Raw genomic sequence first — 17557 nt, forward strand, 5'->3', positions numbered from 1 at the left:
GCCTTCCCAAGGAGTTGGGGTGGGGTGGGCTGCACACAGGAGAACAACCAGGTAGCTCCTTTTGTGACCTCAGCCACAGACTGCAGGCCTTTCTGTGCCTGCAGCTCGTCGTCAGAACCACGACAAAGGGAAAAGTAGCTTACCAAAAAAAAAAAAAAAAAACACCACCTGGACTAAATTACCTTGACAAGGTACAAAGGGAATGGGGTATCCTGCTGAGTGACCTGATCATCGTGTCCGCTGGAGCAAGCACTTGGGAGCCAGGGCAGGCAGGCCCACCCGGGGCTTGCTCACGGACACAGCAGCCTCCTGGTTCCCAGTGTCTGGGGCTCAGCCGCCTCCCCCAAGTCCCACAAGCCCACCAATGTCCTGCATAAAGGTGCAGCCTGGGCCTTTCTCTACACAGCTGCCCAGGAACAAGGCACTTCGTTTACAAGGAGGAGACATCAGTCAGAGAAGCCCCAAAGCCCCAATTCCAGGGGCCCAGAGAGACACATCCCTGCTCCTGGCTGCGCCGCTGCCGGGTTCACTGACTGCCTCAGCAGCTCGCTGGGACTGCTTCCTCTGATGGGGCTCTGGAGAGCTGGGAACAGGGCAACTGCTGGGCTCTGCTTACCTTTCTCAACTTGTCTCTTTGAATCCAAAACCACTTTGGAACTGGGGGCTGGTGTCTGGGACTTGCTGTTACCAAGCACGTTTCCCTTCCCTTGTGGCACCTCTGTGCGTGGCAGGCCTGCTGCCTGCAGCCTGGGCTGAGGCTCGCTGAGGGCTTGGAGCTGAAACAGAAGCACAGGACAGCCAGCCAGGGCAGGGCTCTGTGAGCAGAAGCCGTACAAGAATCCTACCAATGCAATGAATCCCACCAATCCCACCACCATATCCTTCCAACCAAGACCCCGAAAAACGCCACAGTCTACTCTGGTCACGCCCTGGTCATGTGGCGTAAATCAGAAGACAAGAGGTTGAGTCAAGGTCTCCCAGAAAGTACTGTCAATACAGAATAAAACTGGGCAGTGATTCTGCTGAGAGGAAGCATTTACGGAATAATAAAATACCTAGGCGGAAGATCAACAAAAAAGACATGAACGACACAATACTCCTTGACGAAACAAACATCTGCAGAACCCTCAGCCTAGCAAGGGCAAACACACCTGCTTCTCAGGCACACACAGAATATTTTCCAGGATGGACAAATGGCAGGCCACAAAGCAAGCCTCCATACACTTAAATATTTAACTAAAATCACACAAAGTAAATTATCTAATAGAAATGGAATGGATTATAAATCAATAACAGGATGAAACATGACATTTGCAAATATTTGGAAATTAAACAACACACTCCTAAATAACCAGTGAGTCCAACAATAAACCACAACACAAATTAGAAAATGCTTGGACAGCCAGGCGCGGTGGCGCACACCTGTAATCCCAGCACTTTGGGAGGCCGAGGCGGGCAGACCACCAGAGGTCAGAAGTTTGAGACCAGCCTGGCCAACATGGTGAAACCCCATCTCTACTAAAAATACAAAAATTAGCCAGGTGTGGTGGCAGGCGCCTGTGATTCCAGCTACTTGGGAGGTGAGGCAAGGAGGTGATTTCCAGCTGAGGCAGGAAAATCGCTTGAACCTGGGAGGTGGAGGTTGCAGTGAGCCAAGATCATGCCATTGCATTCCAGCCTGGGGCGACAGAGCGAGACTGTCTCTCAAAAAAAAAAGAAAAGGAAAAGAAAATGCTTTGACACAAAACAAAAACACAGCATACCAAAACTTATGGGAAGCAGCTCCAGCAGTGCTTAGAAGCAATGTACACCTTCAAGCATCTGTATTAGAAGACTTCCAGTTTTCTGTTCCTCATGTGAGAAGCTTAAAAGTCACCACTTAGTTCCTACCAAGTAAAAAACTAAACAGACTGAAAAGTTATCAGCTCTTCTTGGATCCATAGGAGAGGTGAGGACAGAGTGTAAATCACTGTCCTTAAGCCTGGAGACAGCCCAATACAGCAAGTCCCGGCTCACCAGGACAGGCTCGGGCAGACATCACCACGGGAACTGGTGTCAGGGTGGGAGAGCCTGACCTGTCATTTATGAACTGTTTGAGGCTCAGTGTGGATGAGTCTGAGAGTTAAAAACCTGCCCCAGCCAGGCGTGGTGGCTCATGCCTGTAATCCCAGTACTTTGGGAGGCTGAGACGGGCTGATCACCTGAGGTCGGGAGTTCAAGACCAGCCTGACCAACATGGAGAAACCCCGATATACTAAAAAATACAAAATTAGCCAGGTGTGGTAGTGCATGCCTGTAATCCCAGCTACTCGGGAGGCTGAGGCAGGAGAATTGCTTGAACCCGGGAGGCAGAGGTTGTGGTGAGCCAAGATTGCGCCATTGCACTCCAGCCTGGGCGATAAAAGCAAAACTCCAACACCAAAAGAAAAAAGAAAAAAAAGAAAAAACCTGCCCCAGTCATAAGGGACTCCCATACTTATGAGTTTTACCCCTAGGAGCTCAACCAGGCTCTCAGTGAATATTAGAGAAAGGCTCTCAGTGAACATCAGAGAAAAATCGGCTTGTGCTTCCAGCAGTGTGGCGGGGAAAGGAACCATTCTGAAACAGGCCAGAGTGCTCTATTCTCCTTAACCAGGCCGGCCCTCATGAGGAGCACATTACCCAGAGCTCCTGCGGGCATATTATCCGAGCCTAACTGACCTGGGGGAATGAAACACCCAACTCCAGTAAGCTCTAGACTTCCACGTGGGAGAAGGAAGCTACTCAACTCCAGCCCATTCCAGCCACTCTGTCCCACTGGGGTAGGGAATGGGTACTGAAGAGAAGCATAGGGGACATTCACAGCCAAGGGACTCAGGCTTACTAAAACACTCAGGCTCACTAAAAACCCTCATACTTACAGCACACTGATTTCTGACAAAGGTGCCAAGACAAATTCAGTGGGGGAAAAGCAGTCTTTCTTTCAACAAGTGATTACTGAGACAACTTGATAACCACACACACACAAGAATGAAGTGGGAGCTCTACCTCACACCATATGCAAGAATTAAATTAACTGAAAATGAATCACAGGCTTAAACGTAAGAACTAAGAACGATAAAACTCTGAGAAGAAAATGTAACAGTAAATCTTCAAGATCTTGGGTCAGGCAAAGTGTTACTAGATATAATACCAAGAACACACAACCAAAGAAAAAATAAATAAAATGGATTTTGTCAAAATTAAGAACTTTTGTGCTTCAACTAAACACCAGCAAGAAAGTGAAAAACCCCACAGAATTGGGAAAAAAAAACTTGCAAATCATATATCCATTATCATATATCTTTAATAAAATAGATTTAAAAAACTCTTACAATTCAATAATAAAAATAACTCAATTAAAAAATGAGCAAAGGACCTGAATAGACATTTCTTCAAAGAAGATATACAAATGGCCAATGAAACATGTGAAAAGATGCTCAGTATCATCAGGGATATCACAGTTATTAGGGAAATGCAAACCCAAACAATGAGCTGCCACTCCACACCTGCTAGGAAGGGTATCATGAAAAAGGTAGTATCAAGAGTTGGCAAGGATGTGAAGAAACTGGAGCCCTCATAAACTACTGGTGGCAGTTGAAAATGGTATGGCCACTTTGGAAGAAGTCTGGGAGTTCCTCAACAGGTTAAATATAGATTACCATATAACCCAGCAAGATGGTACTATATACCATCTTGGTTATATGGTATTAACCAAGAGAAATGAAAACATATGACCACACAAAAGCTTCTTGTTCATACGGCATTATTCATAGTAGCCAAAACATGGAAACACTCCAAATGCCCATCAACTGATGATGAATAAACCACATGTGGTCTATCCACAGGATGGATTAATCAGCCATTAAAGGGAATGCAGTACAGACACATGCTGCAACCCCAATGAGCCCTGAAGTATTCATACTCAGTCAAAGATAGCAGACAGTCCGGGCGTGGCGGCTCACGCCTGTAATCCCAGCACTTTGGGAGGCCGAGGTGGGTGGATCACTTGAGGTCAGGCGTTCAAGACCACCCTGGCCAACATGATGAAACCCCGTCTCTACTAAAAATACAAAAATTAGCCAGGTGTGGTGGTGGGTGCCTGTAATCCCAGCTACTCGGGAGGCTGAGGCAGGAGAATCGCTTGAACCTGGGAGGCGGAGGCTGCAGTGAGCTGAGATCATGCCACTGCACTCCGGCCTGGGTGACAGAGCGAGATGCCCTCTCAAAAAAAAAAAAAAAAGTCAGATACAAAAGGCCACACATATATGATTCTATTGACAGGAAATTGTCCAGATTAGGCAAATCAAGAGACACAAAGTACATTAGCAGTTGGCTGTCTAGGGCTGTGGGGACTGAAGAGAGAACTAAGGGATACACGGTTTCTTTTGTGCCAATAAAAATGTTCTGAAATTGACTGTGGTGATGGCTGCATAACTTTGTGAATATACTCAGAACCCATGAATTGTAGATTTTCTATGGGTGAATCATAGGGAATGCAAATTATATCTTAATAAAGCTGCTATATTTTTAAAAAACTACTCAAAGATCACCCAGAAGGCTTCAAGCAGCAGCTTCGTTGGGCTGTGCTCTGCACAGGAGGTGGAATGACAGCACGAGACATGGAGTCGGCCAGACCTGAGGTCTTGATGGGCTCTACCACTGACCAGGTGGTGTGACGCCGGCCACAGAACTTAACCCCTCCCATGGGGCTGGGGTCCTCAAATCAGGAAAACAGCAACTCTCTCCCAGGCTGGCTGCGAGCTTTAAATACGATAATTCCCGTAAAGCCCTGAGCTTGCGAAGCGGGGCTGGAGGTCAGAACCCTTGGTTAGGGTCCAGTCATCCCAGTACCAGGTTCTGCTCTGTTGTATCTCAGGGAGCCAAGCCCGCAAAGGAGGGCAGAATCCAGAGAAAGCCAGGCGGCACATAAAAGAAACAAAATGCCTGAAGATAGGGGTACCTTCTAGAAACTCTTGGCAAAAATTCCCCAGTTACCTGCTGTCTCTGGTCGTTGTTTTCACTCAGGTCTCTGGAAGCTACAGCTTCATTCCCCTTTTTGGTGACCTCTTCTATTCGCTCCTCACACTGTTCCTTCACCTCCTTCATCTGATTGATGCACTGGCTCCTTTGGTGAAAGAAAGCAAAGGGCGGGCCTGACGTCTATGACTGTGTCTCTGCTGGACGGTGACATCCACTTCCATGAGAGACACAGACCCTCTTCCTGCTTCAGGCACTTCAGCTGAAGAGGGCACTTAAGACAGGGCAACACGGGTGTGTGTTCAACAATTAAATGACCAAAAGAAACACACTAAAAATCATCATCCCATTGTTCTAAAACAGTGAACTTTACTCATCAGGCAGAAAACTTTTTTTTAACAGACAATCTGTAGAATAATAAAAAAATATATGTATTGGTCTTTGTCCCTGGCTACTGGCACAGAGCTCTTAAAAGCCTTGGAAATTCCTGAGGGGATATCTGGCTATTCACAAGCCCCTCTGGACCATACTTGAGTTTATACTAATAAGGGGGTCTTGGAGGTGGGGAAGGATGGGCGTCAGATAGTTTCAGGACAGAGGCTGACTGCCAGAAGAACTAGCCACATGACTGGAAAGTTGGAACTTTCAGCTCCACCTCCTCCAGGGAGGGGAGAAGGAGTGGAGATTGAGTTCAACCCTGTGGCCGATGGTTTAATCAATCATGCCTATATAAAACACTCAGACAAACTCCGGACCACAAGGCTTGGGGAGCTTTCTGGCTGGGGAGCATAACGATGCACTGGATGGGGGCAGCTGACTCCATGGGGCAGCTGTTCCTGTCTCCCCCCTGGCACCTGCCCTCGCCTTAGGACTCTACCACTGGGCTGTTCTGTAAAGGTCAAAACAGCTTTCCTGAATCCTGTGACAGTCATTCCGGCAAATTATCAAACCTGAGGGGGTGGCGGGTAACCCTAAAGCTGTAGCCAGCCAGGCAGAAGTGAGGGTGGCTAGGGGACACATCAAGACTTGTGGCTGGCATCTGAGATGGGAGCAGTAGTATGGGAGGGAGCCCCTTAACCTAGGGGGTCTGTGCTAAGTGGGTAGTATCAAAACTTGAACTGGGGCCAGGCGCAGTGGCTCACGCCTGTAATCCCAGCACTTTGGGAGGCTGAGGCAGGTGGATCACGAGGTCAGGAGATGGAGAGCATCCTGGCTAACACGGTGAAACCCCGTCTCTATTAAAAACACAAAAAATTGGCTGGGCATGGTGGCGGGCGCCTGTAGTCCCAGCTACTCGGGAGGCTGAGGCAGGAGAATGGCGTGAACCCGGGAGGCGGAGCTTGCAGTGAGCCGAGATCGCGCCACTGCACTCCAGCCTGGGCAACAGAGCAAGACTCCGTCTCAAAAAAAAACAAAACAAAACTTGAACTGGAGGACACTCGGTTGAATTGCTATTGCATTGCTTCAGCTTTCTGCCTGGAATTATTTTAAGAGTATTTTGACAAGTGCCAGAGCTATGAAGTAATTAAGAGAATTACCCAGTCGTTTTGCAAATAAGAATACTAAGGGGTGACATGGTTGTCTGGCATGGACCAGGGTCAGAGGGAGGCGGAAACTGAAACCAGACTCCAGGGCTCCTTACTGTTGTGCCCTCTCCACCACACAGCTCACCTTTTCTGAGTTGCAGGCATTTCAGAGCCAAATGTGAGTACTACATCAACCTCTGACTCTTGGTATATACCCTTCAGTTCAAAGCACCACTGGATCACAATGTACCACACACAGAGAAGGGAACCAGGTGCTATGGAAATAATGCAGTGCCGACTTCCTGACCTTGAACAGCTGACAGATCAGGTGAAAATTTCATTTAAATACAATTCTCACAAATATACAAGCCACAGGTGGTAGATTAGTGCACAGGAGCTGAAACATAGCGAACAAAAAGCTGTCTGTATACTGTAGAACTAAATGAGCAGGTCGTTTGCTATCCCTGAACCTTTAAACCTGCAAAAGGGAAGTACTGATTGCACCTGCTCCCAGCCCTGCTAAAATCAAGTACAAAGAGCCTTTATCTCGCAGCCTTGGAGATCAACTGCGGCTTTCCATGTTCCAACTTGAGAGCCAGGAACAAACTACCTCCATCCTCAATTCTGAGACAAAGGTCATGCAGATTGTGACAGTTTCTTCCTGAGGACTTAGGTTGGCTTTTTCTTACATGTAAGTGGCAAATATTCCAGCACTAACTGGAGCTAAATTGGAGAGGAATACAGGACTTGGCCACTAGTGATTATTCTAACTGGTGCAGTTGATGGCCAGAGTACCACTGATGGAATGTGTTCAGTACAAGGATCTATCAGGGCAGGTGATCCCATCACCCAGGGCACCGACCATCACTGTATTACTTTATATTCCAGTATCAACATTGGAAACTGTCTCCGCATAGCAGGGAGATGAGATGGCGAGCGGTTCATCTCACGTGCTGACTCCAGGTGCTTCAGGGAGAAAGAACGCAAGGCTATTTTCGGATGGAGTGCAGTGATTGCTTAGTGATGCCTGCCACAGGTGTAGGAGAGTAAAAAGTGGGATGTGTGCTGACTGATTCAAACGGAAAGAACACTACCTTGTACATCAGGAAACCTGGCCTTTCCATCAGCTTTTGTGTTCTCGGCACTGCCTTCCATAGAAGGATTAGACCAGACAGGATGTTTTAAGGGAGGGCGTGCAGATATGTTTCAGAGGCCCATATAATTTGCACAAATTGCACACTTTAGGCAGGTGTCCATTTATAAGTTTGCTAACAAAGTGTTCGTACTTTTTATCAGATTCTCTAAAAGGGCCTATAATCCAAAGAAAGTTAAGAATAACTAGCTCTTTTTTGCTTCCAACACTCCATGAACGTTACCCTGGGAAGCACTGCTTATCTGGTACAGGGCCTTGGGCACAAGTAGTGAAATAGGCACAGTCAGCCAGAAAGAGCTTTCAATCTAGGTATCAACCTGCCAGGAGCAAAAGGAGCGCATCCTACATGCGTCTCCAGCCCAGCTCAGAGGTGTCCACCCATCGCCTCGGCCCAAGCTTTCTACATGGGGAGCAGAGATTCCTTCCCTGTCACTGGATCCTGACTGATTTCCAGCTAGGTCAAAACCTTCTCGGCCAACATTTATCAAGTGAGGCCATTTATGGCTTTTTGTGTTTCAATCTATATGAGGGAAATATTTGCATTAAGGTTTCTTTAAGGATGAATAATAAGACTGAGGTACTTCATTTCTGTCTAAATGCAATTCTTTAATTATGAGCCTAACTCAAGGTTTCTCAACCTTAGCACTGTATATGTTTTAGGCCAGATAAAACGTGACTGTGGGAAGCTGTCTTGTGGATTATAGGATGTTTAGCAGTGTCCCTGACCTCTACCCACTAGATGCCAGTAGCAGCCTCCTTGTAAGCCATGACAGACAAAAATGTCTCCAAACATTGCCAAAGGCCTACTGGGGACAAGACTGCCCCCACGTAAGAACCACTGGCATAGCTGAATAAGATTCCACACACATGAGTGACAATCACATTTCCCTTTTATTGACTGGCTGCTCATGTCCTCTACAGAGACGTGTACTTGGGGCTTCATGTTTTCAGTTGTATGTGGTTATAAAGTTAGTAGGAAGATATTACGGCAGGTGGACAGTGTTTTGGAGGAACATGGAAATGCTGAAGAACGCAATGCACGTGAGGCAACTGATTCTCCCAGGTTGCTGGTGACCACACAGATGGCTCAAATCCTTTCAGAATGCAATTTGACAATTCACACCCAGCAACAAGCTAAACTACAGATGAGCCTTTTAGAAGGAAATAATCCAAAATAGTAATTTTTAAAAGACAATTAGGAGCTATATGGATGTTTTAAATATAATGCAAGTAATGTAATTTTTTAAATTTAAAAATTAAAAAATAAGAGGCTGGCCGGGCACAGTAGCTCACACCTGTAATCCCAGCACTTTGAGAGGCAAAGACGAGCAGATCACTTGAGGTCAGGTGTTCGAGACCAGCCTGGCCAACACGGTGAAACCCCATCTCTACTAAAAATACAAAAATTAACCAGGTGTGGTGGCGCGTGCCCATAATCCCAGCTACTTGGGAGGCTGAGGCAGGAGAATCACTTGAACCAGGGAGGCAGAGGTTGCAGTGAGCTGAGATCGCACCACTGCACTCTAGCCTGGGAAACAAGAGCTGTGAAACTCCATCTCAAAAAAAAAAAAGAGGCTATAGCTAATGTGTTGTCATTATTTAGGAGACAAATTATGGCAATGGATATTTTTATCCTTAAAATCCCTTTTATCATTGTATGTCTATCTAATTTTACTTTTATAAATAAAATTTTTGTGGCCGGGTGCAGTGACTCATGCGTGTAATCCCAGCACTTTGGGAGGCTGAGGCAGGCAGATCATGAGGTCAGGAGTTTGAGACCAGCCTGACCAATGACAGGGTTTTAGTAGAAACCCCGGGCGTGGTGGTGGGCGCCTGTAGTCCCAGCTCCTCAGGAGGCTGAGGCTGGAGAACTGCTTGAACCTGGGAGGCAGAGGTTGCAGTAAGCTGAGATTGCACCACTGCACTCCAGCCTGGGTGACAGAGCGAGACTCTGTTTCAAAAAATAAAATAAAATGTTTGTGACTAAGAATATGGCCGGGCACAGTGGCTCACACCTGTAATCCCAGCACTTTGGGAGGCCAAGGCAGGTCAGGCGTTCAAGAACAGCCTGGCTGACATGGTGAAACTCCATCTCGACTAAAAAAATACAAACATTAGCTGGGTGTGGTGGTGGGCACCTGTAGTCCCAGCTACTCAGGAGGCTGAGGCATGAGAACTGCTTGAACCTGGGAGATGGAGGTTGCAGTGAGCTGAGATTGTGCCACTGCACTCCAGCATGGGGGACAGCGAGACTCCGTCTCAAAAAAAAAAAGTATACACACACACACACACACACACGTACATAACGCAAGTAAAAAAATGATTAAAATTTTTTGATGATGACTGCAATTAAGTAAACATTCATGTGAACTTGGGCATGGACTGGAGAGAGGTAAGTCAAAGGGAAAAGGACACTCATGAGGGCTGGGCCATGGGTGGTTGGTTCTCTCTGAAACCCAAACTTCCCACACGTTAGCTATATTGTTTTTATGAGGAAAACATAAACACAACTTTATCCTCTGGCTTGCAAACTGGTTTTTACTATCTTCCCACGGGGCTTAGCTCACTTTTTAATAGTTTAATATTGCTTGGTTTTGATTATCAAAGTATTCCATTCTCACTGTAAAAATTGGGAAAATCACTGAAAAGTCTGAAGAAAACAAAATGTCCACAATGTGATCGCCAGGCAATAAACTATTACTGTATCAATATTTTGCCAAAATGTCTTTTAGTCAACGAATTTGATTTAGCTCACGCATGAGCACCTATGAAACACATTTTTAAAGCTTTATGTTGTTGACTTAACCAGTACACCTGTGCCTTACAGAGTTTTAAGTTACATTTTCAGGCATGCTGAGAAATTCATTTCCTGCTGAGAGCTGGCCTCCTTGTGCATTTGTGCAGGACATGAATCCTAGAGGGGCCCGTGACTTTCTCAGAGTCCTGCATGGAGCAGAAGGTGCATGCTCTATCAGAGGTTACATCTCAGCTTAACCCCCGCCTCCCAGGTGGCGTGCACCCTGCACTGTGGCACGCGCTCTGAGGTGCACTTACAGGTCGTAGGAGAACTTCCTCTCCAGGTTGGTCTGGTTCTTCTGAAACTGGAGGACATCCTGCTGCAGCCTGCCGTAATTCCTCTGCAGGGTCTTTACCTGGTCTACACCAGGGGGACAAGGAATTGCACAGGTCATTGGCACAGCTGTCATGCCATTCAGCCAAAATATGACAGAGGCAGACTCACACATCAGACCATAAAGGGCAAGGACAGATTGGGACAGAGGAGGGAAGAGAGAAAAAGCTGAAAACACAGTCCCTCCCCAGAGTCACTACACCCCAGCTGTGGAGAGTGCTCTGGAAGAGCAGCAAGCCGAAAGAAGCTGCGTCTTGATCCTTTCCCAAATGTCTCTCTTAAATCTCCTTTTTGGCCGCTAGCCTTTAATGTATACTGGAAGCTTCTGTGTGCCTGTCTCTTTTGTAGACATCATAAGCCCCGAGCTGTCCCCAAAGGTCACACACACCACCCTGCCCTCATCCCTGGCCGACTCATCCTTCCATCTGTAAAACACTGATTTTTGATGTTTGGTCAGATAAGCAGCCACTCCTGCTGGACACCCTGCCCTCGGCCACCAGGCTACCTGCCAGCATCCTCCCTCGTCATTTATTCACAGCCAAGCCACTCTCCAAGGCCCTGTGCCCATTTAATCACCCAACACTCTCATCAGGGAAAGAGCGGCTTTCTATAAGGAAATTAATCAGCCCCATCCCTGCTGCCCTGATGACTTGGCTCATAAAAGAGCCCTAGTGGACAAAGGGCCAAGCTGGGGCAGAGGGGAAGGCAGCCACCAGGGGGATACCAGAGTGGGCGGCAGCAGCAGCCAGGCCCAGACACAGCCAGGACAGACAGGCCAGGACAGATGCAGGCATCCCCAAGGTGGGCCCTCACAACACTAGACCTACAATAGTCTCAGGTGGAAAATAAAGTGAAATAAAATGGAAGCCTTCCGTGAATTACGATACACACAACACGGACTCATCCCAAAAGCACACACGTGACACCCTCAAGAGACAAAGCTGTGGCGAAGAGAACAGCTAGGCGGGTGCTGGGCCTAGACAGAGAGGGGACTGGTGACTTCGCAGGGCATGGGTGGGGGGTCCTGGAGCGGTGGGCAGCTGCCATGTTGACTGCAGTGGTGATCTGCGAGACTGTCAGGACTTATTCAACTGTACCCACAAGGGGTAAATGTTCTTGTATATAAACGATACTTTAATATGCCTAACTGAACACACCCCACAATCCAACTAGGCAAGAGATAACGGAATACAACTCAGCAGTCAAAGAAATGAATGACTTGTATCACAATGACATGGACGAATCGCAAATAACTATGCTGAGTGAGAAAAGGTAGGCAAAAAATGGTAACAGATGGTCTGATTCCATCTGTATGCATGCACCCAATTATTTTTTAATTATACTTTAAATTCTAGGGTACATGTGCACAACGTGCAGGTTTGTTACATATGTATACATGTGCCATGTTGGTGTGCTGCACCCATTAACTCGTCATTTACAATAGGTAATTTCTCTTAAAGCCATCCCTCCCCCCTCCCCCCACCCCAGGACACACCCCAGATGTTCCTTGCCCTGTATCCATGTGTTCTCATTGTTCAATTTCCACCTATGACTGAGAACATGCGGTGTTTGGTTTTCTGTCCTTGTGATAGTTTGCTCAGAATGATGGTTTCCAGCTTCATCTATGTCCCTACAAAGGACATAAACTCATCCATTTTTATGGCTGCATAGTATTCCATGGTGTATATGTGCCACATTTTCTTAATCCAGTCTATCATTGATGGACAGTTGGGTTGATTCCATGTCTTTACTATTGTGAATAGTGCCACAATAAACATACATGTGCATGTGTCTTTACAATAGCATGATTTATAATCCTTTGGGTATATACCCAGTAATGGGATGGCTGGGTCAAATGGTATTTCTAGTTCTAGATCCTTGAGGAATCGCCATACTGTCTTCCACAATGGTTGAACTAGTTTACACTCCCACCAACAGTGTAAAAGCATTCCTATTTCTCCACATCCTCTCCAGCACCTGTTGTTTCCTGACTTTTTAATGATCGTCATTCTAAACTGCTGTGAGATGGTATCTCATTGTGGTTTTGATTTGCATTTCTCTGATGACCAGTGATGATGAGCATTTTTTCATGTGTCTGTTGGCTGCATAAACGTCTTCTTTTGAGACGTGCTTGTTCATATGCTTTGCCCACTTTTTGATGGGGTTGATTTTTTCCTTCTAAATTTGTTTAAGTTCTTTGTAGATTGTGGATATTAGCTCTTTGTCAGATAGGTAGATTCAAAAATTTTCTCCCATTCTGTAGCTTGCCTGTTCACTCTGATGGTAGTTTCTTTTGCTGTGCAGAAGCTCTTTAGTTTAATTAGATCCCATTTGCCTATTTTGGCTTCTGTTGCCATTGCTTTTGGTGTTTTAGACACGAAGTCCTTGCCCATGCCTATGTCCTGAATGGTATTGCCTAAGTTTTCTTCTAGGGTTTTTATGGTTTTAGGTCTAACATTTAAGTCTTAATCCATCTTGAATTAATTTTTGTATAAGGTGTAAGGAAGGGATCCAGTTTCAGCTTTCTACATATGGATAGCCAGTTTTCCCAGCACCATTTATTAAATAGGGAATCCTTTCCCCATTGCTTTTGTCAGGTTTGTCAAAGATCAGATGGTTGTAGATTTGTGGTATTATTTCTGTGGGCTCTGTTCTGTTCCGTTGGTCTATATCTCTGTTTTGGTACCAGTACCATGCTGTTTTGTACTGTAGCCTCGTAGTACAGTTTGAGGTCACGTAGCATAATGCCTCCAGCTTTGTTCTTTTGGCTTAGGATTGTCTTGGCAATGTGGGCTCTTTTTTGGTTCCATATGAACTTTAAAGTGGTTTTTTCCAATTCTGTGAAGAAAGTCATTGGTAGCTTGATGGGGATGGCATTGAATCTACAAATTACCTTGGGCAGTATGGCCATTTTCATGATATTGATTCTTCCTATCCATTAGCATGGAATGTTCTTCCATTTGTTTGTGTCCTTTTTTATTTCATTGAGCAGTGGTTTGTAGTTCTCCTTGAAGAGGTCCTTCACGTCCCTTGTAAGTTGGATTCCTAGGTATTTATTCTCTTTGAAGCAATTGTGAATGGGAGTTCACTCATGATTTGGCTGTTTGTCTGTTATTGGTGTATAGGAATGCTTGTGATTTTTGCACATTGATTTTGTATTCTGAGACTTTGCTGAAGTTGCTTATCAGCTTAAGGAGATTTTGAGCTGAGACAATGGGGTTTTCTAAACATACAATCATGTCCTCTGCAAACAGGGACAATTTGACTTCCTCTTTTCCTAACTGAATACCCTTTATTTCTTTCTCCTGCCTGACTGCCCTGGCCAGAACTTCCAACACTATATTGAATAGGAGTGGTGAGACAGGGCATCCCTGTCTTGTGCCAGTTTTCAAAGGAAGTGCTTCCAGTTTTTGCCCATTCAGTATGATATTGGCTGTGGGTTGTCATAAATAGCTCTTATTATTTTGAGATACGTCCCATCAATACCTAGTTTATTGAGAGTTTTTAGCATGAAGGGCTGTTCAATTTTGTCAAAGGCCTTTTCTGCATCTATTGAGATAATCATGTGGTTTTTATCTTTGGTTCTGTTAATATGATGGATTATGTTTACTGATTTGTGTTATGTTGAACCAGCCTTGCATCCCCGGGATGAAGGCAACTTGATCGTGTTGGATAAGCTTTTTGATGTGCTGCTGGATTTGGTTTGCCGGCATTTTATTGAGGATTTTTGCATCGATGTTCATCAGGGATATGGGTCTAAAATTCTTTTTTGTTGTGTCTCTGCCAGGCTTTGGTATCAGGATGATGCTGGCCTCACAAAATGAGTTAGGGAGGATTCCCTCTTTTTCTATTGATTAGAATAGTTTCAGAAGGAATGGTACCAGCTCTTTGTACCTCTGGCAGAATTCGGCTGTGAATTGCCTGGTCCTGGACTTTTTTTGGTTGGTAGGCTATTAATTATTGCCTCAATTTCACAGCCTGTTATTGGTCTATTCAGAGATTCAACTTCTTCCTGGTTTAGTCTTGGGAAGGTGTATGTGTCCAGGAATTTATCCATTTCTTCTAGATTTTCTAGTTTATTTGCATAGAGGTGTTTATAGTATTTTCTGATGGTAGTTTGTATTTCTGTGGGATCGGTGGTGATGTCCCCTTTATTATTTTTTATTGCATGTATTTGATTCTTCTCTCCTTTCTTCTTTATTAGTCTTGCTAGTGGTCTATCAATTTTGTTGATCTTTTCAAAAAACCAGCTCCTGGATTCATTGATTTTTTGAAGGGTTTCTTTTGTCTCTATCTCCTTCAGTTCTGCTCTGATCTTAGCTATTTCTTGCCTTCTGCTAGCTTTTGAATGTGTTTGCTCTTGCTTCTCTAGTTCTTTTAATTGTGATGTTAGGGTGTCAATTTTAGATCTTTCCTGCTTTCTCTTGTGGGCATTTAATGCTACAAATTTCCCTCTATGCACTGCCTTAAACGTGTCCCAGAGATTCTGGCATGTTGTGTCTTTGTTCTTGTTGGTTTCAAAGAACATCTTTATTTCTTCCTTCATTTCGTTATGTACCCAGTCGTCATTCAGGAGCAGGTTGTTCAGTTTCCATGTAGTTGAGCAGTTTTCAGTGAGTTTCTTAATCCTGAGTTCTAATTTGATTGCACTGTGGTCTGAGAGACAGTTTGTTATAATTGCTGTTCTTTTACATTTGCTGAGGAGTGCTTTACTTCCAACTATGTGGTCAATTTTGGAATAAATGCGATGTGGTGCTGAGAAGAATGTATATTCTGTTGATTTGGGGTGGAAAGTTCTATAGATGTCTATTAGGTCTGCTTGGTGCAGAGCTGAGTTCAAGTCCTGGATATCCTTGTTAACTTTCTGTCTCGTTGATCTGTCTATTGTTGACAGTGGGGTGTTAAAGTCTCCCATTATTATTGTGTGCGAGACTAAGTCTCTTTGTAGGTCTCTAAGGACTTGCTTTATGAATCTGGGGCATGCACCCAATTATTAAAAATGCAAACTAGTCTACATGGCAGACCAGAGGCTGCCTGAGGGAAGTGGATCACCACGGCGCACAAGCAAGCTTTTGGGGGTGATGAATATGTTCCCTGTGTTGACTGGTGGAGTTACTTGACATGTATGCTCTATCAAAACCGCTGTCGAACTGAACCTTTATGTGAGACCCCCCAACTCCCACCCCCGCAGCCAGGCAGCCTCTTCAACTTTGTGTAACCCTACGTTTCCCACAAACACATTTCACAAAGTGACCCCTTTTCACATAAGACTTTTTAATATTCTTAGAACCTGACTTAGAACTAGAATTCGAAACCAGCACTGACCAAAAGAATTATAATGCAAGTCATATAGGGAATTTTTAAGTTCCCAGTAACCACATTTTTGGAGTAAAAATTATTCAACCCAACAGATGATTTAGCCCAGTAGCATGGACCCTGCTGACCCTCCTGTCACAGCGGAAGGAGGAGCCCCCGACAAAGGACAGCACCCCATTTCCTGCTCTGTGGCTGCTTCAGAAGGACTCAAAGGAAGACCAATCCCCAGCTGCCAAGTTGAGTCAGAGCGGCAAAGAGGGGGAATTAAATTGGGCTGGACAGTTTTTCTAAGTTTCACGCAGACAATCTAAATTCAGCATGACCAAATTAACAGGTCACATGTATACCATACGTATATATAACAGAACATGAACCTATCGTAAATTCTATCTCTTAACACATTCATGAGTGACACTCTTAACTCTTCTGTACCCAACAGCTTGCAATGTATTTGGCAATATTTTTTTTTAAAAGGAAAAGCCTCTTAAGGAGATAGACTTAGGCAAAAAGAATAAAGATTGCTCAATGACTCATGACACTATCCGCCATGAGATTATAATGGAGACCCACCTGGGCCTAGAGAAGAAGGAGAGAAAGGGAATTTCCTCCTAAACAGCCAGTGCCTGGTGTGGAGGAGCGAGCGGAACTTACCTTGCAGCACTCGGATGAGCCTCTCACCTGTGGTGATGTTATTCACCAAAACCGCCTGCAAGGAAGATAAACTCGCATGAAACACCCAAACCAACACCTCAGCCTGACAGCCAGATGCGATGCAAACCAAGGATGGGGCCTGTCCCCAACCCAGCGCTGCTGTCAGGGAAGGAGCTCGCGCTCAGCGCTCGGGCTGGACCCTCCCATGTCTGCTGCTGAAAAGGAACAGGCCGACCTAGAGATCCGCTCCCCACCACCGCCTCTGGACTCGAGCAAAAGCCAACGGGTCCAGACCCCACTCCAGCCCAGGAAACGCTGCTCCTCCAGGAAAGGGCCAGCCAGGCCCTCCTTCCTCCTGCCCGACACAGCAGAGGCTCTGGGCACCCAGAGGGCTAATCAGCAACCTCACACCGCACCACACCACACCACGACACACCAAACCACACCACACACACCACTCCACACTACACCACGCCATATGACTCCACACACCAGACCACACCACACACCACTCTACACGACACTACACCATGCCACAACTCCACACCACACACCACTCCACACCACACACACCAAACCACACACACCAAATCACACATCACTCCACACCACACCACTCCACACTTCACACCAAACCACACAACACCACACCCACCACTCCACACCAAACCACACACATCACACCACTCCACACCACACACACCACCCCAGATGACTCCACACCACACCACAACGCCAGACCACACCACACACCACTCCACACACCAAACCACAGCAGGCCAC

The 17557-nt window shown here is 45.8% G+C and overlaps 1 protein-coding gene across 4 annotated transcripts in view; it reads right to left on the reverse strand.

The window, feature by feature from the left end:
• GOLM1 (golgi membrane protein 1) overlaps window positions 1-17557 on the reverse strand; it is an 86670-nt gene that overhangs the window by 21660 nt on the left and 47453 nt on the right. For all 4 annotated transcript variants that reach the window (XM_019033629.4, XM_019033631.4, XM_063696505.1 and 1 more), the window contains exons 4-7: window positions 16775-16829; window positions 10732-10834; window positions 5017-5146; window positions 617-776 (exon numbers count right to left, since the gene is read on the reverse strand). In XM_019033629.4, the coding sequence (XP_018889174.3) occupies window positions 617-776; window positions 5017-5146; window positions 10732-10834; window positions 16775-16829 (448 nt within the window). The remainder of the gene's footprint in view (window positions 1-616; window positions 777-5016; window positions 5147-10731; window positions 10835-16774; window positions 16830-17557) is intronic.

The sequence above is a fragment of the Gorilla gorilla genome, chromosome 13, assembly GCF_029281585.2.
Source record: "Gorilla gorilla gorilla isolate KB3781 chromosome 13, NHGRI_mGorGor1-v2.1_pri, whole genome shotgun sequence".
Lineage (NCBI taxonomy): Eukaryota > Metazoa > Chordata > Mammalia > Primates > Hominidae > Gorilla > Gorilla gorilla.